Source organism: Falco biarmicus, chromosome 1 (genome assembly GCF_023638135.1).
Source record: "Falco biarmicus isolate bFalBia1 chromosome 1, bFalBia1.pri, whole genome shotgun sequence".
NCBI classification, from domain to species: Eukaryota; Metazoa; Chordata; class Aves; order Falconiformes; family Falconidae; genus Falco; species Falco biarmicus.
This window is the reverse complement of record NC_079288.1, coordinates 40,322,321-40,341,123: the sequence shown is the minus strand read 5'-3', so window position 1 is coordinate 40,341,123 and position 18,803 is coordinate 40,322,321. Positions and strand designations below refer to the sequence as shown.

The following is an 18,803-nucleotide window of genomic DNA, read 5'->3' as shown; positions in this document are numbered from 1 at the left end:
GAACTTGACAGACTGTGCGCTGCATGTTACTCTTCCTTTGATCTGACCTGTGCGTGTTATTACAATGTTACGTGTTTCTGTGTGTGTTATAGGGAAGTCATCACAGTGTGAACTTGCTTTTGCAGACTAGCCTGTCATCAACTGCATTTAAACTGTGTTTAAAAAAATAATAAAATAACAAACTGATGGGAATCTTTTAATGTCTGGGGGGAAAACTGAAGAAAGAATTTTACTTGCCTGGCCAGCCTGTTCTCACAGTGAATGACTAAAAACCTCAGTGTGATATCCTTTGGAAACCTTGAACATGTGCTGACTCAAGCCTGTTCCCTGCCACTTGCAGTCCCTGTTGTTCTGCTGCTTGAGAGCAACACAGTCAGTGAAAACATTTTTAGACATAAAAGCTATAAGTGTGCACTGTGGGAGGAGGAGAGGAGCGTGCTGATTGAGAACTGTCATCCTCCTCCTGATGACAGTGAAGAGAGCGCTCTCAGGTGGCTGTCCTTTGGCGAGGGGCTGCCTGCTTCCTCAGGGGCCGGCCTGTCTGTACCTTCTGTGTCCGTGTGCCCTGGTAGGTTCTGTTTATCAGCCAAAGCATCTGATCCTGTCTTTTTGGACAAATCGATTTCAAAATCGTATGACACTGAGGATGAACCTGTGGATTTCAGCAAGCAATGCAGGCTCTCCATGACAGCTTGGGTTTAGCTCTCTGTGTTCAGCAGGAAATGACAATTTCTGAAGTATATTTTAACATATTTGTTTCCCCCTCTTTGCAGCGCTCTTCTTAAAGTGTGCTGTTCTCTAGAGGGGAATCAACTGGTAGTAACGCTGAGCTCACAGCTGGTAGTATGTAGATCAGAAGGATAGAAGGGGACAGGCAACTGTTGTTTTTAAAAAAATAAAAATCCATTAAAAAATGTGCTTTTAAAATCATAAAAGAAGCTTCCTTTTCTCACTGTAAAATCTATGTGAACACCTGGTCTGAACCTGCCTTAATTTTCTCAGTCTAGGACTTTAAAATAGATCAGTTCTCTCCACCTCTTTTTCACTTAATCTTGCAGTGTTTCCATCTTTATTTTATTTTATTTCATGGTCATTGATCATAGCATTTCAAACACCTCTGCAAAGGGGTAGTCGTCCTTCTGTCCCCTCAATCCTGTGAGCACCTTTTCATTTAATGAAAAGAGGAAGAAAAGAAAAAAAAAAAAGGTGTGCAGAGAAAGATTGGGCTTTTTTTTCAGCAGGAACAAAAGGGAGAAAGTAAAGTATCTTGGTTTGGTTTGGTTTCTTAATTGATGAAACTTCTGTAGTATTCTTGTACTCAGGTTTTGAACCTATTCTGTGAAATTCTGCATCTTTGTGACTGTTCCTTTGTATTTTCTTCCTTCCTGTAAATTTTTGCTGCTTTTCTGGTAATTAGAGGAGTGGTTCAATCAAGGTGAGTCTTTGCAATACTTTTTCATCATCGCCATAATATGCTTTGTTCAGCTTTTACATGCAAGGCTAATTACTGAGATCATGGTCTCGTTCATTCACCTTCTCCTCTACTCCTCCAGTGCATCCTCCTGTTCATTTCAGTAGGCATGGAAGTCCTCTGACTGAGCGTTTGCAGTTTGGTCTTCCCACACAGACAGCAGAAAAGATAAGGGTTTATTCACTCCTGATGTGCATGAAGTAAGGTAATCGATGTGCAGCTGGCCTGATAACCCCATGAGAGAGGGAACACCTAAGTGTGTGAGTTCCCTCAGCAATCTTAAGTACCACTTCGATGGCTGGTCTGGGTAGCAGTAGCTGTGAAGACTCAGCAGCTTGGGATGTGTATTCTCAGGGATCCTTGGTATTTTGTCTTCTGGGGCAGGTGCCTGGGCTGCTGCATCTTTGTTATTGACACTCAGACTAGCTAGATGAAGCTATCCCCAGTAAATGCCTCAGAGGATACACCCCTTGGTTTCTCACCCCAGCACAATAAGTAAAATTGCACTTGGAATACACAAGGCTGAGGCTAAAGTTTGCCTCCCTAGCTTCTCGCTTGGGAAGTTGTTTGGCTCTGAGTGTTACTGAGACTGGTTCGGGAGTAAAGGCAGGGTCGTTTTCACTTTGTGACACTTCCTGCAAATCAGTGGGTTCTGAAGGGTTGAGCCACAAGAGAGATGTTGGGGCAGGGGGGAATCACTGCAATTGCTCCACCCAGAAAATAGTGCTCGGTAGTGATCCGTGTGACAGGGGTTCCAGGTGTGGCTGGTGAGCCTGGGGAGGGTGGGCATGTTGGCAAGGCGGAGCTCAGCCCTTGCTTTCTGTCACTCCGCTGCAGTCCGGTTCAGTGGGGGTGTATTAACGAGTGCAGTGTTGGCCGTTGCAGGGGGGAAGGGGGAGTTGTTAGGAAGACTCTCTTTCCCTTCAACTATTTTTTTAACTAGAAAGAAAACGTTTGGGAATTAGTACTTCAGCAAAAATGGTCTAGCTGAATAGCTGTTTTGATTATCCTGTAAAGCAAAACGACATTTGACAAAGATCAACAACATTAGTGGTTAATAATGCTGGGTCATACTTCAAAGTCTGTACGGAGTTTCTGGCAGATTGAAAATGCCGAAGGTCATGTTTTGGTTGTTTCTTACATAATGAAAAGTAGTGGGGGGGAGAGGGAAAGAATTTTAATCCCACTGTTTCAAGACTGTAAATTGCATCTTGCACAAGCAAGCCTCATGTCAGGCAGTTTTCCCAAAGCAGAGTGCTGTGCCAGTTCCTACAGCCAGGTCTCATAAAACAGACCTGTCAGCAGGCATGTTCAAAGCTGTCTGTCTCTTGGCAAAGTTTGGAGCTATGCTTGATCCAACAGCATCGTCTTTGCTCTGGCACAGGCTGGAAAACTTGGAAATGAGGGAGATGCATAGAAGGGCAGAAACTGAAATGTACAAAACCAGGGTCTTAAACTTCTTTCCTGCTGCTGGTATGGTCACTTCGGCATCCCCATGCACTAGCATTACTGACAGGCTCGAGTGGCAGAGGAGGGTGTTCAGACCTGCAGAAGCTGGTTTTCTCGTTATATTGGTCAGGCCAGGGGATGGCTGGTTGAGAGGTTTGTAATAGGTAGGCTCTTGAACTTGCTAAATTGTTCACCTTTTTAGAAACTCCAAACCAATATTTGTTGGTCCTGCGGAAATCAAATGGGAAAAACACCTGTTGGGCTGCAGATTGAAACTTTTCCCTTCTAGATGGATTTCTTTTGGAGTCATCTTACAGCTTGATAGCCTTCTCTCTAGAGGATAGCCCTGAAAATGTAGGTGCTTCCAGTATTTCTGAACTTGGCCCTTGCTCAATTTGATGAAGCAAGTAATTTGTAGAGTTGAAATTCCCTTGGTCAGAGCTCTGTGTTTGGAATTGCTTCCATTTGTAAACAGCTGGTAGCTTCTGGTTTGAACAGACTGGTTTTGCCTGTGAGGTGGGTTAGTTTCTCAGAGGGCTGAGAGACAAACTAGCGAAGGCTTCATAGAAGATGGCCAATATTTGCAGTCTGGCCCAGAAATTGAGACACGGCAATTGAAGATCCCAGAGCACAGGTGGAGTGTGCTGTCTTAATGAAAGATGGCTTAGTAAATAGGCAGCTGCCTCTGCACTGCGAGCTCAAAAGATGTAGCAGCCAACACTGCTCTCCTGGACAATCTCTTCCTTAAAAAGTTGTGCACAAATACATACTGCTTACTAACGTTGCACTAGAAAGAAAGGAGCTGTTTCTGTGCCATGTCAGTTCTGCAGGGCTAACAGAAGAACCAAACTCCAACCTTTAAATTATAGAGTGAAATTCTGAAATGAGTAGTTCTGTTGAATAAGCTCTGGCTCTCCCGAGTAAATGTTCAGAGGTTTGAACTAGCTAATGCCAGAGACATGAAATTCAGGGTCACATGGAAAAAACAGTTTGTCCTACTTGTAGATAAGATGGAGTCACATGTAATGGTCTGCCCTAAGTCTGTAATCTTTCCTCAAGACTGACTGACTGACTTCCTTCAGTGCTTCCTCCCCACTGCCCTGCTTTTTCCTGTCAGTGCTCTGAAGGGTCAACAAGGGTTTGCAGCCAGTAACTGGGTTCAGCTGCCATTATGAAATGCAGTGTCCTTTGATGCACAGCATGTTTTCTTTCTGCTGTTTGGTTCCCAAAGCAATGTGTTTCTCATTCTTCCCTGGAGTGAACACTTGGAGGGCTGCAAAGTGCAGCTAGTTCCTGTCCCTTCCTTTAGAAACGTTTCAATGGAGTGGCGTGGTACCTGGCTGCATGACCTTTTGGCAGCTTAGATGGGCTTTTTCATACTTCAAGCAAATTACTTCATCTGAACAGAACTAGACGCATGTTTTGTTGTGCACAGTAGTTACAGTTGGCTGGTATTCTCTGTTGGCATTTCAAAACAAAACTGTGTGCTATTCCTGAAGGGAGGGGATGGAATACCACCTTGAGGTTTGGGGTTGATTTTTATTTTTCCCCCTCTTGATGTTATTTCTGAATATTCATATCAGTATGTAAAAGCCCTATTTCTTGTCTATAAAGTACCGCATAAGTTTGTCCTTTTGTCAAGGGGAAGGGCAGAGCAGCCCATTGAATTCACTGTGCAGATGCTGTACTGGCTCCCTGCTATAACAGGGCAGGGATTGGCCTTTCCCCTTTCATGACATATTCCCAGTCAAGAGTCAGACTACTCTCCATGCTGCGTTTTCAAGGACCATTTTCCTGTTTGCTTTTAAGTATCCTGACTGGTGGAGACTTCTGCCTTTCCTGTAAACCTGCACTGACAGCCTGGTAGAGTCCCTGTGCAAAAGCTACCTCTGGCAGCTTAAATTGTGGTGTTCTGAAGTCACCCCATTGCACCTGCCTTCCCTGCTCTTGAGGGAGAGGGACTAAGTAACTGGAATTTTTCACCCCCTCAAAATAATTTGGGAAAGCGAAATTGTACACTGCTGTCCTCGGGAGCCGTGCAGATTCCTGCACTTCCAACCCTCTGTCTGTCAGTACTTCTCTGATGGCAAGGTGCTTGCCTGTCCCACAGCATCACTGCTGGCTTACCCAAGGCAGTGTGTCTCCTTGCTGGAGAAGAGGGGGTGGAAACTAACCCTTCCCTCCCCAGCTGTTTACAGAACCTTGAATTCCCAACCTAACTAAAACTGAAGTCCAAGTTTTGTTCTGCTTTTTATGAAGGATTTCACAAATTGAAGCTGACATAGTGGTTTCAAACTATCTCTTAGCAAAAATATGGAATTATTTCCATTAGTTTCTAATAAATAGTCAAAATGTCACTTTATTGATTGAAGGGCAATTCAAGGTTAAGTTGTTGGCTGCTGTCTGTACAATATATTAAATCTAGGACTTCCTGCCTGATAGTTGCAATGAGAATAGAGGCTGCAAAGCAAGCCTGTTTTTTTCTCTGCTGCTCAGTTTATGCTTTAGCTAAGCTTCAGATCAATATTCCTCTTTGAAAATAACAAGTAAATACTGGGCTTCTGAGGGAGAGGCATAGCTTTGCCAAGAAAGGAAATGGCACAATTTTCCAAGATTTTAAGCACTCTTAAGACCCGCTGAAATGCTAGTGCTAAGCATGTTTGAGGATCAACGAGAAAGTAGATTGGATTTTTGTCCCTGAGTTGCTCATGCTAAAACCACAGCTATGCAGCTGGATTGCAAGTCAGATATGTACAAATATGGGTAATGATCTGTGATTTATATTCTGAGTTTATATCTTCTATCATCTTGTAGATGCACATGATAGTAACTTACCTGTCAGTATGCTGACAGTCTTTTCCATATGTTGTCTTTCTTTTTTTGCACAGGAAAGAAGAATGGAGATTTGGACAGGAATTTTGATACACTTGATTTGCCTAAACGGTCTGAAGCAGCAAAAGGTAATGCAAATGTTTGTGATTTTGGAAATAGCAAGTAGCCAGGGAGCTGGGGGCTCTTAAAGGGGACTTGAGACTTGAGCATATCGGGCTGATCTCTTTCTTTTGTATTCATATAATTGAAATAATGGATGTGTCAGTGCTTGCTGTTATCTAGTTCTCAATAGTGGATATAACCAGCTTTTATATAAAGCTGCTGAACTGGTGGAATCCTGTAGAAATCCATCTCATTTGCAGTTAGGAGATTGTAACTCCATAGAGGAGTGAGTGCATACTCTCTTCCTTTACAACTCCCATTTGCAAATCACCAGCCCTAGCTGCGAATGTGAGGAGGTGTGAAATGCATTAGGTGAGTGTACATGTCACTAACCTTTTCCCTTCCCTGGCACCTCTGTAGTTCTTCATTGTTCTGACAAATTGGAGAGTAATGGCAGGGAATGAGTTCAATTTTTTTTGTCTTTGCTGGCAGTCTTCTGAATACAGTATTCCTCCCTGTCTGTAGTGAGTAGTAGTTGTAGTTTTCCAAAATTTGGAGGTTCACAGAAAACTCTTCTGCATTGCACTTTTGTATTTCAGCTCTGACAGAGGTGAAGCCTTTCACAAACAATCTGTATTCCCTTCCTGCATGCATGGTACTCTCTTTAATTGCAGATTAGGAGGTGATTTGGGATCTCATCAGACTTCTTGCAGCATTGGACAGTTTGAGACTTGCACCAGTTTTCATTTGAAGTGCAATGTCATTGCAAAGATTCAGCCATTGTCATGGCAACTGCTGCAGTACCACAGGTGCCACCCTGTCAACAGAGCCTTGCAGGAAAAGCTCTCCCATAACAGTGTCACCTTAGTGATCTGTGAGTACCCAGAACTACCTGAGTATTCTTCAGAAGGAAAATCTTAAACTCTTTCTGCATTGCTTGTACAATTTCAGAGAGTATAAAGAGACAGTGTGACTCAGTGGAGATTCTTGGACTTGGGATACCTGAGTTATGCTACTTCAGAGATCTTGATTGAATCAACTCAGTTGTGCTTCAGTTTCCTTACTGTTAACTAAGGGCAGCAGCAGAGGCCCTATCTAACATCCTTAGACATGTACTCATAGTAATGGTTTAATAATTATATATGTAAAGTGCTGCATTCTCATTTAAATTCATGGGCAGTGAAGCTCTGATGATAATGTAAACTAATCCTAATATATAGATGGATCAGTTTACAGATAGCCTTTACAATGGGTACAGTTTCTAGGCTAATGTTTAAATACAATTTTTCATCTGGTGCATTATTGCAGAAGATACTGAGGCACTTCTTAGAAGGTGCAATGCCATCCTGTTTGGAGAACAGCAGGAAATTTCTCCCAACCAGCCTTCACTTCCATGCCAGCAGTTCAGGGCTGGGCGTTGATTACATTGCAGAGCAAGGAGACATCTTAAGGTTGCAGAAAAAGAAGGAAACAAAATACAGTGAGGGCTTCAGCACTTTCATTCATTCCTACATGTGATCAGAATGCAGGTGCCACTAAAGGGGAATGATGGAAATCGAGGATTTCTGCAAAGAAATAGAACTTGCATAACTTTAAGATAAAAATCTTTCACATGGCTCTGTTAGTGGTGCAAGTGTTGGGGCGTATCTGATGGGAGATGGATCTGTCTGAGCTTACACAGCTCACTATCGTGTTCAACTGCTAGAAATCACACACTCATGAAGAGGTTCTGTTCAACAATTTTGAGATGCCCTCATTTGATCTAAGTTGAATAGACTACATATCTCATGCTAGTTTAGGTCAGGAGGTTAATCACACAGCATTTTGAAAGAGCCCCTTTGGCATGGAAAAAGGTGTGAAAAACTATTCGCTTTTGTGCTAGGAGCAAAAAATGAATTGTGTTCACTTTTTTTTAATAGTAGTTTACTGCTAAGCATCTGGTTTACATAAGGGTTCCTGGATACTAAAGGTTCTAACAACATTGCTAGGACTTTGAATTGTTCAGTAATTACAGAAATTCAGTAAGAATTTCAGTAAGAAAAATAAAATTGTGGTTTTAAAACCCTTAAAAGCTCCGGTCAGATCTATGCCATAGAGTATAATTGGCTCTGATGAGATTAGCTCTCAGCTGAAACAGAACCTCATTCCGAAGATTGAAAAATCATGCAAGTTTTAATGATCAAAAGCACTCAGTTTGAGTGACACAATGAAGTGCTATTTCAAAAATCAACAATTATAGATTAATCTCTTTCATGTATTATTAAAGCCATATTAAAGTGAGTTTTCAGCTGGAATCTTTGTGGGCAAATGAAACTGCAGTAATAAGGTTTGCTCATGCGACACAGCAAATTAACGTTGCGGTAGTTAACAAATATTGGGATGCAGTGTTGTTAAGTTTCTTGTAATCTTATAGTCAGCATCCATGGTGCTTATCAGGTGGATCTAAAGATGAGGTTTCAAGAACCTGACATCATGATTTTGTTACAAAATAATCTCGGGTACAATCGCTGAGCTTAATTGATTGTGTGCTTATGATCACTTGAACAAACACAAACTAGAAGCATGAACCAGTTCAGACCTATTTTCTATCATCTCTGGAAACTTTCTTTAGTCTCTAAATTACTTTAATTGCAGGAATCTCTGCCTGTCCTGTAGCCAAACAGCATAAAAACAGAAGCTCCTGTCGTTTTTAGTTTGGGGGTGGGGGCTGGTGGGTGTCTGTGTGGGAGGCAGAGGTTTCCTCAGTCTTTGTTCAAGACAGCTGAGGAACATGTTCAGATCCTGAACAGTCCAAAAGGTTTTCTGAGTTACTACCCAGTTTAAATGCTAGGGTTTTGTGGTGGGTTTTTTGGGTTGGGTTTTTTTTTTCCCCCTGGAATTGTTTGTGCTGGAGAGGAATGAATGAATGAAGGCAATTCTTTTTTTCAAAATGATGAACTAGAGTCTCCTTTTCTTTTGATTGCTCTTGGTTTTTTAATGGAAATCAGATTTTACTGCAGCACACCAGCAGCCCTGAAACCATTTCTAAGCCTTTAATAATTTTATGTGCTAGGCATTCTGGCAGGGGAAAGCTCCTAATTCAGGGTTGTTATCTGTGGTAAACTGGATAATATCAGATGGGAGAACTTGCAGTGCTTTCAGAAGCTGTCTCATCTCATATTAAATATATATATATATATATGCTCTGGCAGTGTCCAGAGTACTGCTGTCCTCATGAGGAAAGATTGTGGAAGAGAAGCTTCTTGCTTCCTCTTTGTTGAAAGGAGCATATTTTTTTCTGACAATCAGAGAGAGAGGATACATTTTGGGGAGAAATTATAAGAGCTGGCGTAGAGCCATATGAGAACAGGACAGCACTGACAAAAAATTATGAATGCTGTCCTCGGGACCTTGCTAAATTTAGTACTTTCAAAAATTGCTGCTTTTGGTGGGGGGAATGTTGCTGAAATCCCTTCCCCAATATAAAGTAGGTCACGGGTAGCGGCATTGACTGTCTCCTCTGCAACGTGTTCTCTTCTGCACTACTACAGTGTGAATGTGGATTTCTCCTGTGTACACATTAAATAACATAGCACAGTACAATCCCTTTGCTGTGTTCGCAAAGTCCTTATTTCTGAGCAGGAATAGTGACAGGAGGCTTGTGCATTGTGGGGAAGATCAGGATTAATCATATCTGTGCAGTGGAAAGCAGTGTCTCAGATGGCAGACTGTGCGATAAGGTTTTCTGAAAAGAATCAGCATTGATATGTGTCAGCCCTCTGAAGATGTTATAAAGGTTGTAACATTTAATCTTCGTGATGTGAAAGTGTTGGATTGTCTGCCTCTGTTCATCAGTGCTGGAATGTGGGAGAAGAAAGTCCAGAAGAGCAAAACAGTTTTTTATATGGAATCAGCAGGTTATTACTAATTAAATCCAGACCTCTTTGCTATTTGGTTTAAGCAGATCTCATGGCTTCTTGTTTACACACACATAAATCTAATGGCATAAAAGTAGATCCGTTAAGGTGCTTTGGGTGTTGAAGTTCAACTGTGATTTCAGTTCATATCATTAGGGGGTTGAAAGTTTTCAGCCATAAGGAGACGTGCAGGTATGTTTCAGCCTAGTGGATGAGCTAACTCGTTCTCTCCTTTAAATCAGTTACTGAAGTGGTTATTCATCTGTCTTTCCATTGTGATTATTTAATCTTACTTCCATTTTAGCACGAACATAAGCTTAGGAGAGAGTCAAGCAGAAATGCTGAACTAGTCCTAAAGCTGCTTCTAGTTGAACAAGTCTATTTTGTTGCAGTAGGGACCTCACAGAAGAGCTGAATTTGTCTGAACGCTCAGCTTTGTGTGTACACTTACCCTGGTCAGCAGCGTATGTAGGCAGGGAATGAGATTTTGGGTGAACTTGTCAGCAGGTGAAATTCTTCTTTCTCCGTTGTCTGAAATCCTCAGTCGCTTTCCATGTAGCCTGATGCTGATGATGGATTTTCTATTCCAGAAGGTGAGTGTTTAAATTCACTTATAAATCTTTGTGGTACTGCTACAGGAAATTAGACTTCCTGGCACTGTCAGGGTAATGACTTTAACTTAGTACATTACAAAAATGCTGACAATTTGTCTTCAGTTAAAAGCAATGTAGTTGGGGGGAGTGAAAAAATTCACTAAAGCTTTACTCTGGCTTTAAGGTTGTAACTAAGATTACCTGCTGTTCTCATTTCACTGCTGTTTTAATATGCTTTCTTTAAATCATTATAAGTTGACTCAAGCACTCACCTGCCCTTTCCAGCGCCCTTCAATCATTAATTTTGATTGTCATATTGTGAGTAAGTGAGTAGAACTGATTGATTAATGGTACCGTCCACACCCCTCCTGTGCCAGCCAGTGGAAATTGACTGACTGAGATCTTTTCTGTGAGAGCAACACATTTTTATATTACCATCTTTTAAGTATCTCATTCACGTTGAGAATTCCAATCAGAATTATTAAGTATCTCTTATTTCTCTTGCTTTACTGAGCAGAGTGTTCATTTTGGTCCCGTGTGTTTTTCATAATTTACAAAGCACTGAAAGATTCCTTGTCTGTGTTCTGGTGCTTTCAGTCAGAGAAGATTTATTGCCTTGAATAGGAGAATTCCCATATGGAGCCTGCCCTTGCCAAACTTTCTCCAGCCCGGTACCTGTAAATTCTCATTCTTTTTCCCAACATCTGTGAGGATTTCAGAGCAGGCACCTGTGGGTTATTGCAAACACAGTCTCTCTGTAGCTGACTGCTAATTGTTCTGGAATACTCTGCTTTTATCGTCATGATCTGCAATTCTGATGTTGAGCCGCTTGTTTATTCAAAGCTGGGTTGAAATGTGGCCGTCGGTTGCTTCTTGGCCCGCTCAGCTGTGATCTACAGGTGGAAACTCTGATTTGTGATCTTTAGGGATCTGTTAGATCTGTTTATGTAGAACATAAATTGTAAGTTTAGGGCTGAAACTGAAAGGTTTGAAAAATCGTATGGGGAGATGCAGCTGGAACATAAATTGGAGGTCCAGGAGTACTATTACGTCTTTCTCTTGTTTCTGCCCTCACATATTTTCTTCCAATTAAAAGAATGAGTCTGAAATAGCTTCTTGATGTTCTTAACATGACAACTCAAGCAATTTGAACTAATACTTAGTGTATTACAGAGCAATGATTATTTTCATTTCAAGCAAACTGGCCTAACCCTGTAGGAGGTTTGGCCTGTATTGACAGCTTGTGACACCTTCTGTGTTTTAATGTGTGCGCTTCTTGTACCAGTCAGATGTGGAGAGGGTTTAATGGTTACTTAGCATGGATTTTAAATGGAGTTCAAAATTCTGTCACTAGCAGTTAGCTTGATAAAACTTCCTTAAAACAGAAGATCCTTCCAGTAGGAGTGTTGTTCTTTTTTATAGAGTTCACAGACAACACAAGTGCTCTGCAAACTCAAGGTGAGGTGAGCAGTATTGGGTGGGGGTGACTCACCTGCAGAGATGAGAAGGTGGGGATTTTGACTTCTGTCTTAGTCCTAGTCCCAGTACATACTGCAGGGTACCTAAAAGGAAACTTGCTGTAGGATTGTACCTGATCAGAAATGTTTTGCAGTTCTAGCTTGAGAAGTTTTATGTAGGCCAACAAGCAGGACAAGGAACACGTAGAAGGGTCTTGAAACCTGTTGAACACTGCTTCATTGTCCTTGATGTTCCCTGTCACTAGTTATCCTTAGTTCCTGCTGCTTGTTGCCAGGATCAGTAGGGTCTTTATGCTAGTTCTGTCATACCCATGCAGAGCTGCTGGACTTCACTGCTAAAGCAGGCCTAGTAGTTAGTGATTCACCATCTTGTCTTGTGATAAGCTCACCTTGCTGCACAGATGTTGCATAAAATAAATCTTTAGCAGTTTTAAGAGTTATTCCTTCCTTGTTGCTTTTGTGCAAGTAGTAAGCCTTGAACCGCTTACTTGGCCTTTGACGGATGCTGTCCATGGAACAGCCTCTGTTTCCTTCTGCATAACTCAGTGACATAAGGTTTAAAAAACCAAAACAACTCCTGCCTGTTTTTAATTAGCTGAACAGTTAAAGCAGCAGATTTTCCCCACATTAAGATCTCTTACCCACAGGTACCAGTGGTGAGAGATTGTCATGCAAAGTGTTAAACAGCAGCAACCAGACAAAAATCTTTTGGGCATTTATCTTGGTGCATGCTGCCCTAACAGAACTTTGGCAGGCATGTGAAAGGCACAGGTCTGGTTATGTATTGCACTGTATTGCTGGAATCTGGATTCAGTAAAACAAAGTGCTCTGTGTAGGAGTCAGCAAACCTTTGTAGAGGGATGTAAGTTACATCACTGAACATCATGGAGTGTCTGCTTGTTTATTACTGGTCATTTCTAGGCCAAATGTGGTTTTGTTCAAGAGTTACATCCTTGTAGCTCTCTTGCCGTGCAGGTGGCTTAAGTGCTGTTTGTAGTTCAGTAGTTACCTCGGTATGGCAGTGTTTGTCAGTTGCCAGGTACCTTTGTTTTCCACTGACATATGCGTGTATTGTCAGGATCAGCATCGTCTTGAGGTAGAAGATGCATGTCTAATCTGTAGTTTTACTGTCATCATTGGTGGGTGTGATCACTTGGATCCATGTAGGTATTTAATATTGTATGTTTGTATTAGTTATTTTTGCAGGAATACTCAAATGTCGGAGGACTTGCAGTGCAGACTTGCTTTTTTCAAGTGCATATGACCTTTCTGAATTCTTTTCACTTGTTAAGATGATTCTAGCCTACACCATTCTTTCTGAGGAGACTGTAAGGGAATAAATATTTTTCTGGGAGAAATACTAATGATACAACTGAAACCCTACACAGTAACTGTGTACAGTAGTGCTGCTAAGAGTCTCACAACTCCGCTGGGTGGGGTTTAGTTATTCCAGCAAATCATGTGAGAGGAATTTGAGGCGGTTACAGGACCAGCTTTTATGCTGGTGTTATCTGTCAGCTCAGGAATGTGAGGAATAGTTTTCTCTTTGTGTTCTGGTAATTGCTACCATGTTTGTCAAGTCATTGCTCTCTCCTTTCTGAGAATGCCTTGACTTGGTAGCTCTGAGCTGTGCTTTCCAGAACCTTGCTTCGTCCGTAGGGACATCCAGGCAAAAACTGTATTTACAGATGAGACAGGCTAGACTCCTGGCAGAGGTGGAATGGCATCTGTGGAACAGAAAAGCTCCTGCAGCTGTAATAAGTGAAAGCATGATGTTTGTGTGACTAGACTATCCTATAAATTGCCCAGTTAAGGGAAATTGGTGTCAGGAATGTTTGGGTTGGGGACTTTAGGAGTTCTGCTGCATGGAGGATATATAACCCATGTAAACTGGAGAAGAAATTTCAACTGTGATACTTAAATGCCACAAATGCCTACCCATCCCCAATACGAACACTTTGTAGCGGGAATATCTTTTTCAGGTTTAGGTTACGTAGCTTTGAAGTTTAAGCTGAGGGAGCAGTGGGGAACAACTGCTGGGATGGGGAGGCAGGAAGAGCGACTGTAGGGTATGAGAATTTCGTTTAGCTCTATATTTATACAGAGTTGGGAACATGAAGCTCTTCATGAAGTCATAAGGTGGTTGTTCTTGTCCATCACTTCTTGGCTCTGTTTTAATTTCCCTAGAGCTCCTCTGTACCTTTGTGTTCTACCCCTGTCTTAACAGCTAGAGGTGGCAGGCAAGATGAGTTAGGAATATAACTTGCTTTCTGAATTGTTTTGAACTCTTCCTTCTGAATGAGAAAAATCTGACTCGCCTCTAAGGTACTCTGCTTGTCCTGGAAATACTGAGCTAACATCCACAAAAATTTCTCCTCTTTATCCTTCTCTTACGTTCTTGAATGTTCAGTCTTCCTCAGTGCATGGAGGTGAAAAGCTGGCACTTGGATAGGGAGTATCTATCTTGTCTTCACCTTTAGGTCCTCTCACCTGTGGATCTCATGGGACTATAAAATAACTCCAGTAGTCAGTTCCCAGCTCCTGCTTGCCTGAGGCTGACACCCAAGAATATAGATCTATTATAATAACTAGCAGGATCTTCAGAAGACAAGAATCCCAGGTGGTAAATTCCCTTTCCAACTTGATGTGAATTTGTGACCAAGTTATAAACGCACAGAAAATGAGACTTACGCATGTGGTTGTAACATCTTAAACTAGAACAGCCTATATATACTTGCATAATAAAGTAGCCTATGAAAAACTAAACAGCAGGAACTCCACTCAAGCACATGGTAATTACAGCAGCTACTAAGGAGATGGAGTGATTTGGAGCTTCAGCAAAAGACAGAGCTGGAAGTAAGAAAGCCTCATTTTCACATTCCAGCATTGCTAGTGACTTGCTGAGTGGCCTTAGGCAAGTTAATGGCGTTCAGATGCCAGGGCTATACTGAACTCATGAAGTGTCTGCTACTTCCACTGCCTTCACTAGGATAATTGCTGGTATTTTCACTGCTGCTATGATAACCAGCACAGATGGAATGTACATGATATGTTTGTAAAAACAGCAACATTCTGCCAAAGTATTGTGTATCACAACTGCTGCTAGCACCACAGTGACAGAAAAAGGAAATAAAACCACAGTTTCCGTTAAAGGTAGATGGTAGTGACTTGTCCCAGTGGGATGTTGTCTGATTGGACTGAGGAATTCATGTTGCAGAGAGTATTTTGAAAATATTTAATACGATGAATTGCTTTGTGTTCTTGCTATGCATATTATACTTACTGTGTATTTTTATGGAGAAGTTCAACTGTATTATTTATGATGCTCTGTACAGCCAGGTATATACAGAAAGCAATACCTAATTCCAGACCTTGGCAAGTTTTATATCCCATCTACAACACTCACTTTAGTTTTAGCGATGTGTGCTCTCTGGCAAAGCAGAATCTTAACCCTTCAACCACTGATTGGATTTCCATGTCCTTTATACTTGGCTAACATTTCTGATGATAAAATAGTTAATGTTAGAAGGTGATAGTTGTCAGTCATATTTTTCTTCTCACAGCCTTCCCTGTGCTGTTTGCCCCAGCTAAGAATGGTTAATACTCATCTTTCCCCACCCTTCGGTTTGTGGATGTATTTTTGTATGTCTCATTCAGCATCTCTGTTCTACAAGCAATTCTAATTGTTACTCTAAAGTAGAATGCCTATTATTGCAGAGCACAGCTTATTGTACAGATGCTGGTTAAGGACTGTGTATAAAATGAGAATGTGCCAAGAAAGTTTGCCAGGAGTAAAAGCCAGAGTTGGTGGGGAGGTGCTTACCCTGAAGATACCGTGAGTGTAACCGCCTCAGTCTTGGGACTTAGTCACTGCAGTCAAAAACCCCATCCATCCTTCCATCTGTCCATCGCTGGCGTTACATCAGACTTCTGCCATGCCACGTTCTCTGTTTCAGTTAAGAAACAATATCAATGAAAGCTCAGACTTTTTTCCACCCTCTTAGCATAAGGGTAGAAAATGATACTTTGAAGAGGGGTGCAAATCAGAAGTTGTCCTGAGTGCCTAGCCAGTATTATTGTGAAGCGCAAGGAAGAGGAACTCCGCTTCTGTCAGAATTTAGAGATTAAATTTCATGTCAAACTCAATTACAAAAACCTTGTTGCACAAAGTTATGGTTGTCTCTAGTGTCCATCAAAAGTACCACAGCAAAGTTCTGCTGACGAAGCTACTTGACAAGTTAAGAGAACAGCAGAAAGTTTCAGAACAGCTGAGGCAGAAAAATGGTGTAATGTTGATTTAAATCCCCTGCCAGTTTTCCAGAAATAGTGTGTGCATAAGTAAAGGAAGTAGCTATAGCTCCAGGTGAGTGTTATGAAGGCTGTGCCTTTAGGAGTAATAGGAATGTGGATAGCTTTCTCAGAGGCCTCTGTGACTCAGATGCTTTCAAAACTCAATGCTAGACATACATCTCTCAAATCCTACTTAAAGTGTCTGTCTGGGATACTCTGGCTGTCCCATCTGGGATTATTCTGCTTGCAAAAGTGCAGGCTAATGCCCCATAATTAAGCACTGGAACAGGTTCCTCAGAGAGGTTTTGAAGGGTTCTCTGTCACTGAAGGATTTCAAGACCTGACTGGACAAAGGTGTAAATAACTTGTTCCAAATTGAGCAAATTGGGCTTTGAGCAGGAAGCTGGCCCAAGTGACCTCCCACACTCTCAACTTAGTTGAAAGTCTTGTTAACTGATTATTAAGTCAGCCAAAAAAAGTCTGTCTGGAAAAAAAAAAGCACATTTTTTAGGGAAAAGGCTTTTCTAAAACAACTTAATCTATGACAGCTAGTAGAGAATGCCCGTTTATTGGCCTGTGGAACCTGGCAAGGGACCATATATGCAAAATGCATCTTAATTGGTAGATCTCAGATTAAATGATATTTTTTTTATTGGGGGGGTGGGGGTGATCTCTACACACACACACACACACGGCTTTTTAAAAAGACAGATACGTTTTTACTTAAAATACATACTTTCCCTGGGGGCAGCACAGTAAACCATGGAGTCCTCACAACACTATGTTAATCAATCGTTGAGGGTCTGCTTATAACTAACGATGGGGGAGAGAAAGGGGAATAAAAATGAAATCATTGTGTGATGAAGAACTAATTGCAAATTGAGGTACTAGAGATCAGGCAAGGAGGCCTTCCTTATAATGCAGCCAAGACAGGGGAGGTATGTGCAGTAAGGTGTCTAGCATTTTTTCTACTTTTGCTTGAACAGTATTTATTACAGTTAATGGAGAGCTTTAATCACGGAGTTAATCTGAAAATTAAAATAAACTGGAATGTCAAATAACCTGTGCATTCTAAATTGCAGAATTCAGTGATGCTCATTAGTCAGACTGAAGCTGCAGTTGTGTTTTGCAGAAAGGCAAATAAAGAGAATAAAAAAATTAAGACTTCTGTTTTCTCAGCATTAATTTCTAGTGCGTTTACCTACACAGCTGCTGCAGTCCTATTATCTGACTCATTACTTTGTAAACCACCTTCAGATACCTCAAATGTGAAAGCTGCTATATAAAGTCATATTTATTTCTATAACCCTGAGTGCTCTGCACAGGCTTAAAAGCTCCCCCCTTCTGCTACATGACAGGGGAATGATATGACTTAATGTGCCATCTACCTCAAACTGTGGATAGAAGAAAAATGACCTTGAACTGAGAGGCAGGCATTTTACATTGTAAAGCAGACACTTAAATTTACCTGTCAACTGGAGGCAGGGGGAATCTTACCTCTGCATGGTTTAGAAAGCAATGTCAATCCAACTGTTCATTGCTCTGAACCCACTGAGAGCTTGATTGCTGACCCAGGTGTTTTCAGGTGATGGGTGTGAATGTTGATCAGTGTGTGGTAGGGAGGAGAGCGTTTTTATTTCAGCCCTCTCAGGCCATTAGTTTCAGCTGTGTCTGGGTCATACAGGAACCCAGAAGTCTGTAATAGCATGAAATGTTGTCTGTTTAGGAATAGACCATGGTCCAGGCTTATCTGGAATGAAGATATGCAAAGAGCAATCCTTCCACCTCACATCCAGTTCAGTCATGTTTTGCACACCTTGCAGTCTCCTTACTTTACTGAATATATTGCTTTTGTAGGAGACACTTAGAGCAACTTCATATTCTTTTTTTACCAGTAGCCTCAGTGAAGTGTACATACCTGACACACTGTGACAGTCTACTTGAACAGGCCGAGTCTAGACAGGCAAGACAGAAATAGCGTGGGAGGGGGAAGAGGGATACAGACTGCTGAAGTGAATTGTGCGGTTACACGGCATTTCAGTGGCAGAGCTGGGAACAGAGTTGAGGTTTCCTGACTCCTAAAGCAGTATCTTTCTTGCTGGCTCATGCTGACAAGCCAGGTAGCAAGCCCACTCCTTTTGGAAATGTCAGTTATTCTTGTCCCTTTCGTACAAAGCCAGGAAGAATATTTATCTAATTACTTCTGTTTTGAGACCTCTGAAATTGCAACCAGCAAATCTGTAATCATGACTGAGCATATAACTGGATCTTGTCCTGCTGAGAGCTTAAAAATCATGACCAAGAAAAGCATCTCTAAAGACTCATTCAGAATGTGAGGGGACAGGAATAAGATCTAGAGAAAGGATCTGCCTTAGCTGGAGTGTCCCCAATGACCTTTAAACACTTTGGAAATTGGAAGTCTGCATTCCTTGCAAATACAAGTTTCCCGCTCCCCTTTTAGGGATACTTTGCTCATTGAGCCATAAAACGTTCTAGTGATCACTGCAGAGCGCAAAAGGCAACTTGCAGGTGTGCAAGAGGAGAGATGAGAAATGTCAAGGACAACTGAGGTGTTAGTTGCATTGCAGTGTGTTAGAGATTTCTTAAAGGATGTGAAAGTAGGGGTGTTAGGAGCACGAGACCTAATCCCATTTATTCAATTACATGAGCACTGCTTTCAGGAGAATCCTTC

General features: G+C 41.6%; 1 protein-coding gene across 15 annotated transcripts in view; it reads left to right on the top strand.

Annotated features, from left to right (window-relative positions):
• The window catches only part of ARVCF (ARVCF delta catenin family member), a 290,550-nt gene that overhangs the window by 237,994 nt on the left and 33,753 nt on the right, over positions 1 to 18,803 (top strand). For all 15 annotated transcript variants that reach the window (XM_056338360.1, XM_056338421.1, XM_056338418.1 and 12 more), the window contains one exon: positions 5,809 to 5,880. In XM_056338360.1, the coding sequence (XP_056194335.1) occupies positions 5,809 to 5,880 (72 nt within the window). The remainder of the gene's footprint in view (positions 1 to 5,808; positions 5,881 to 18,803) is intronic.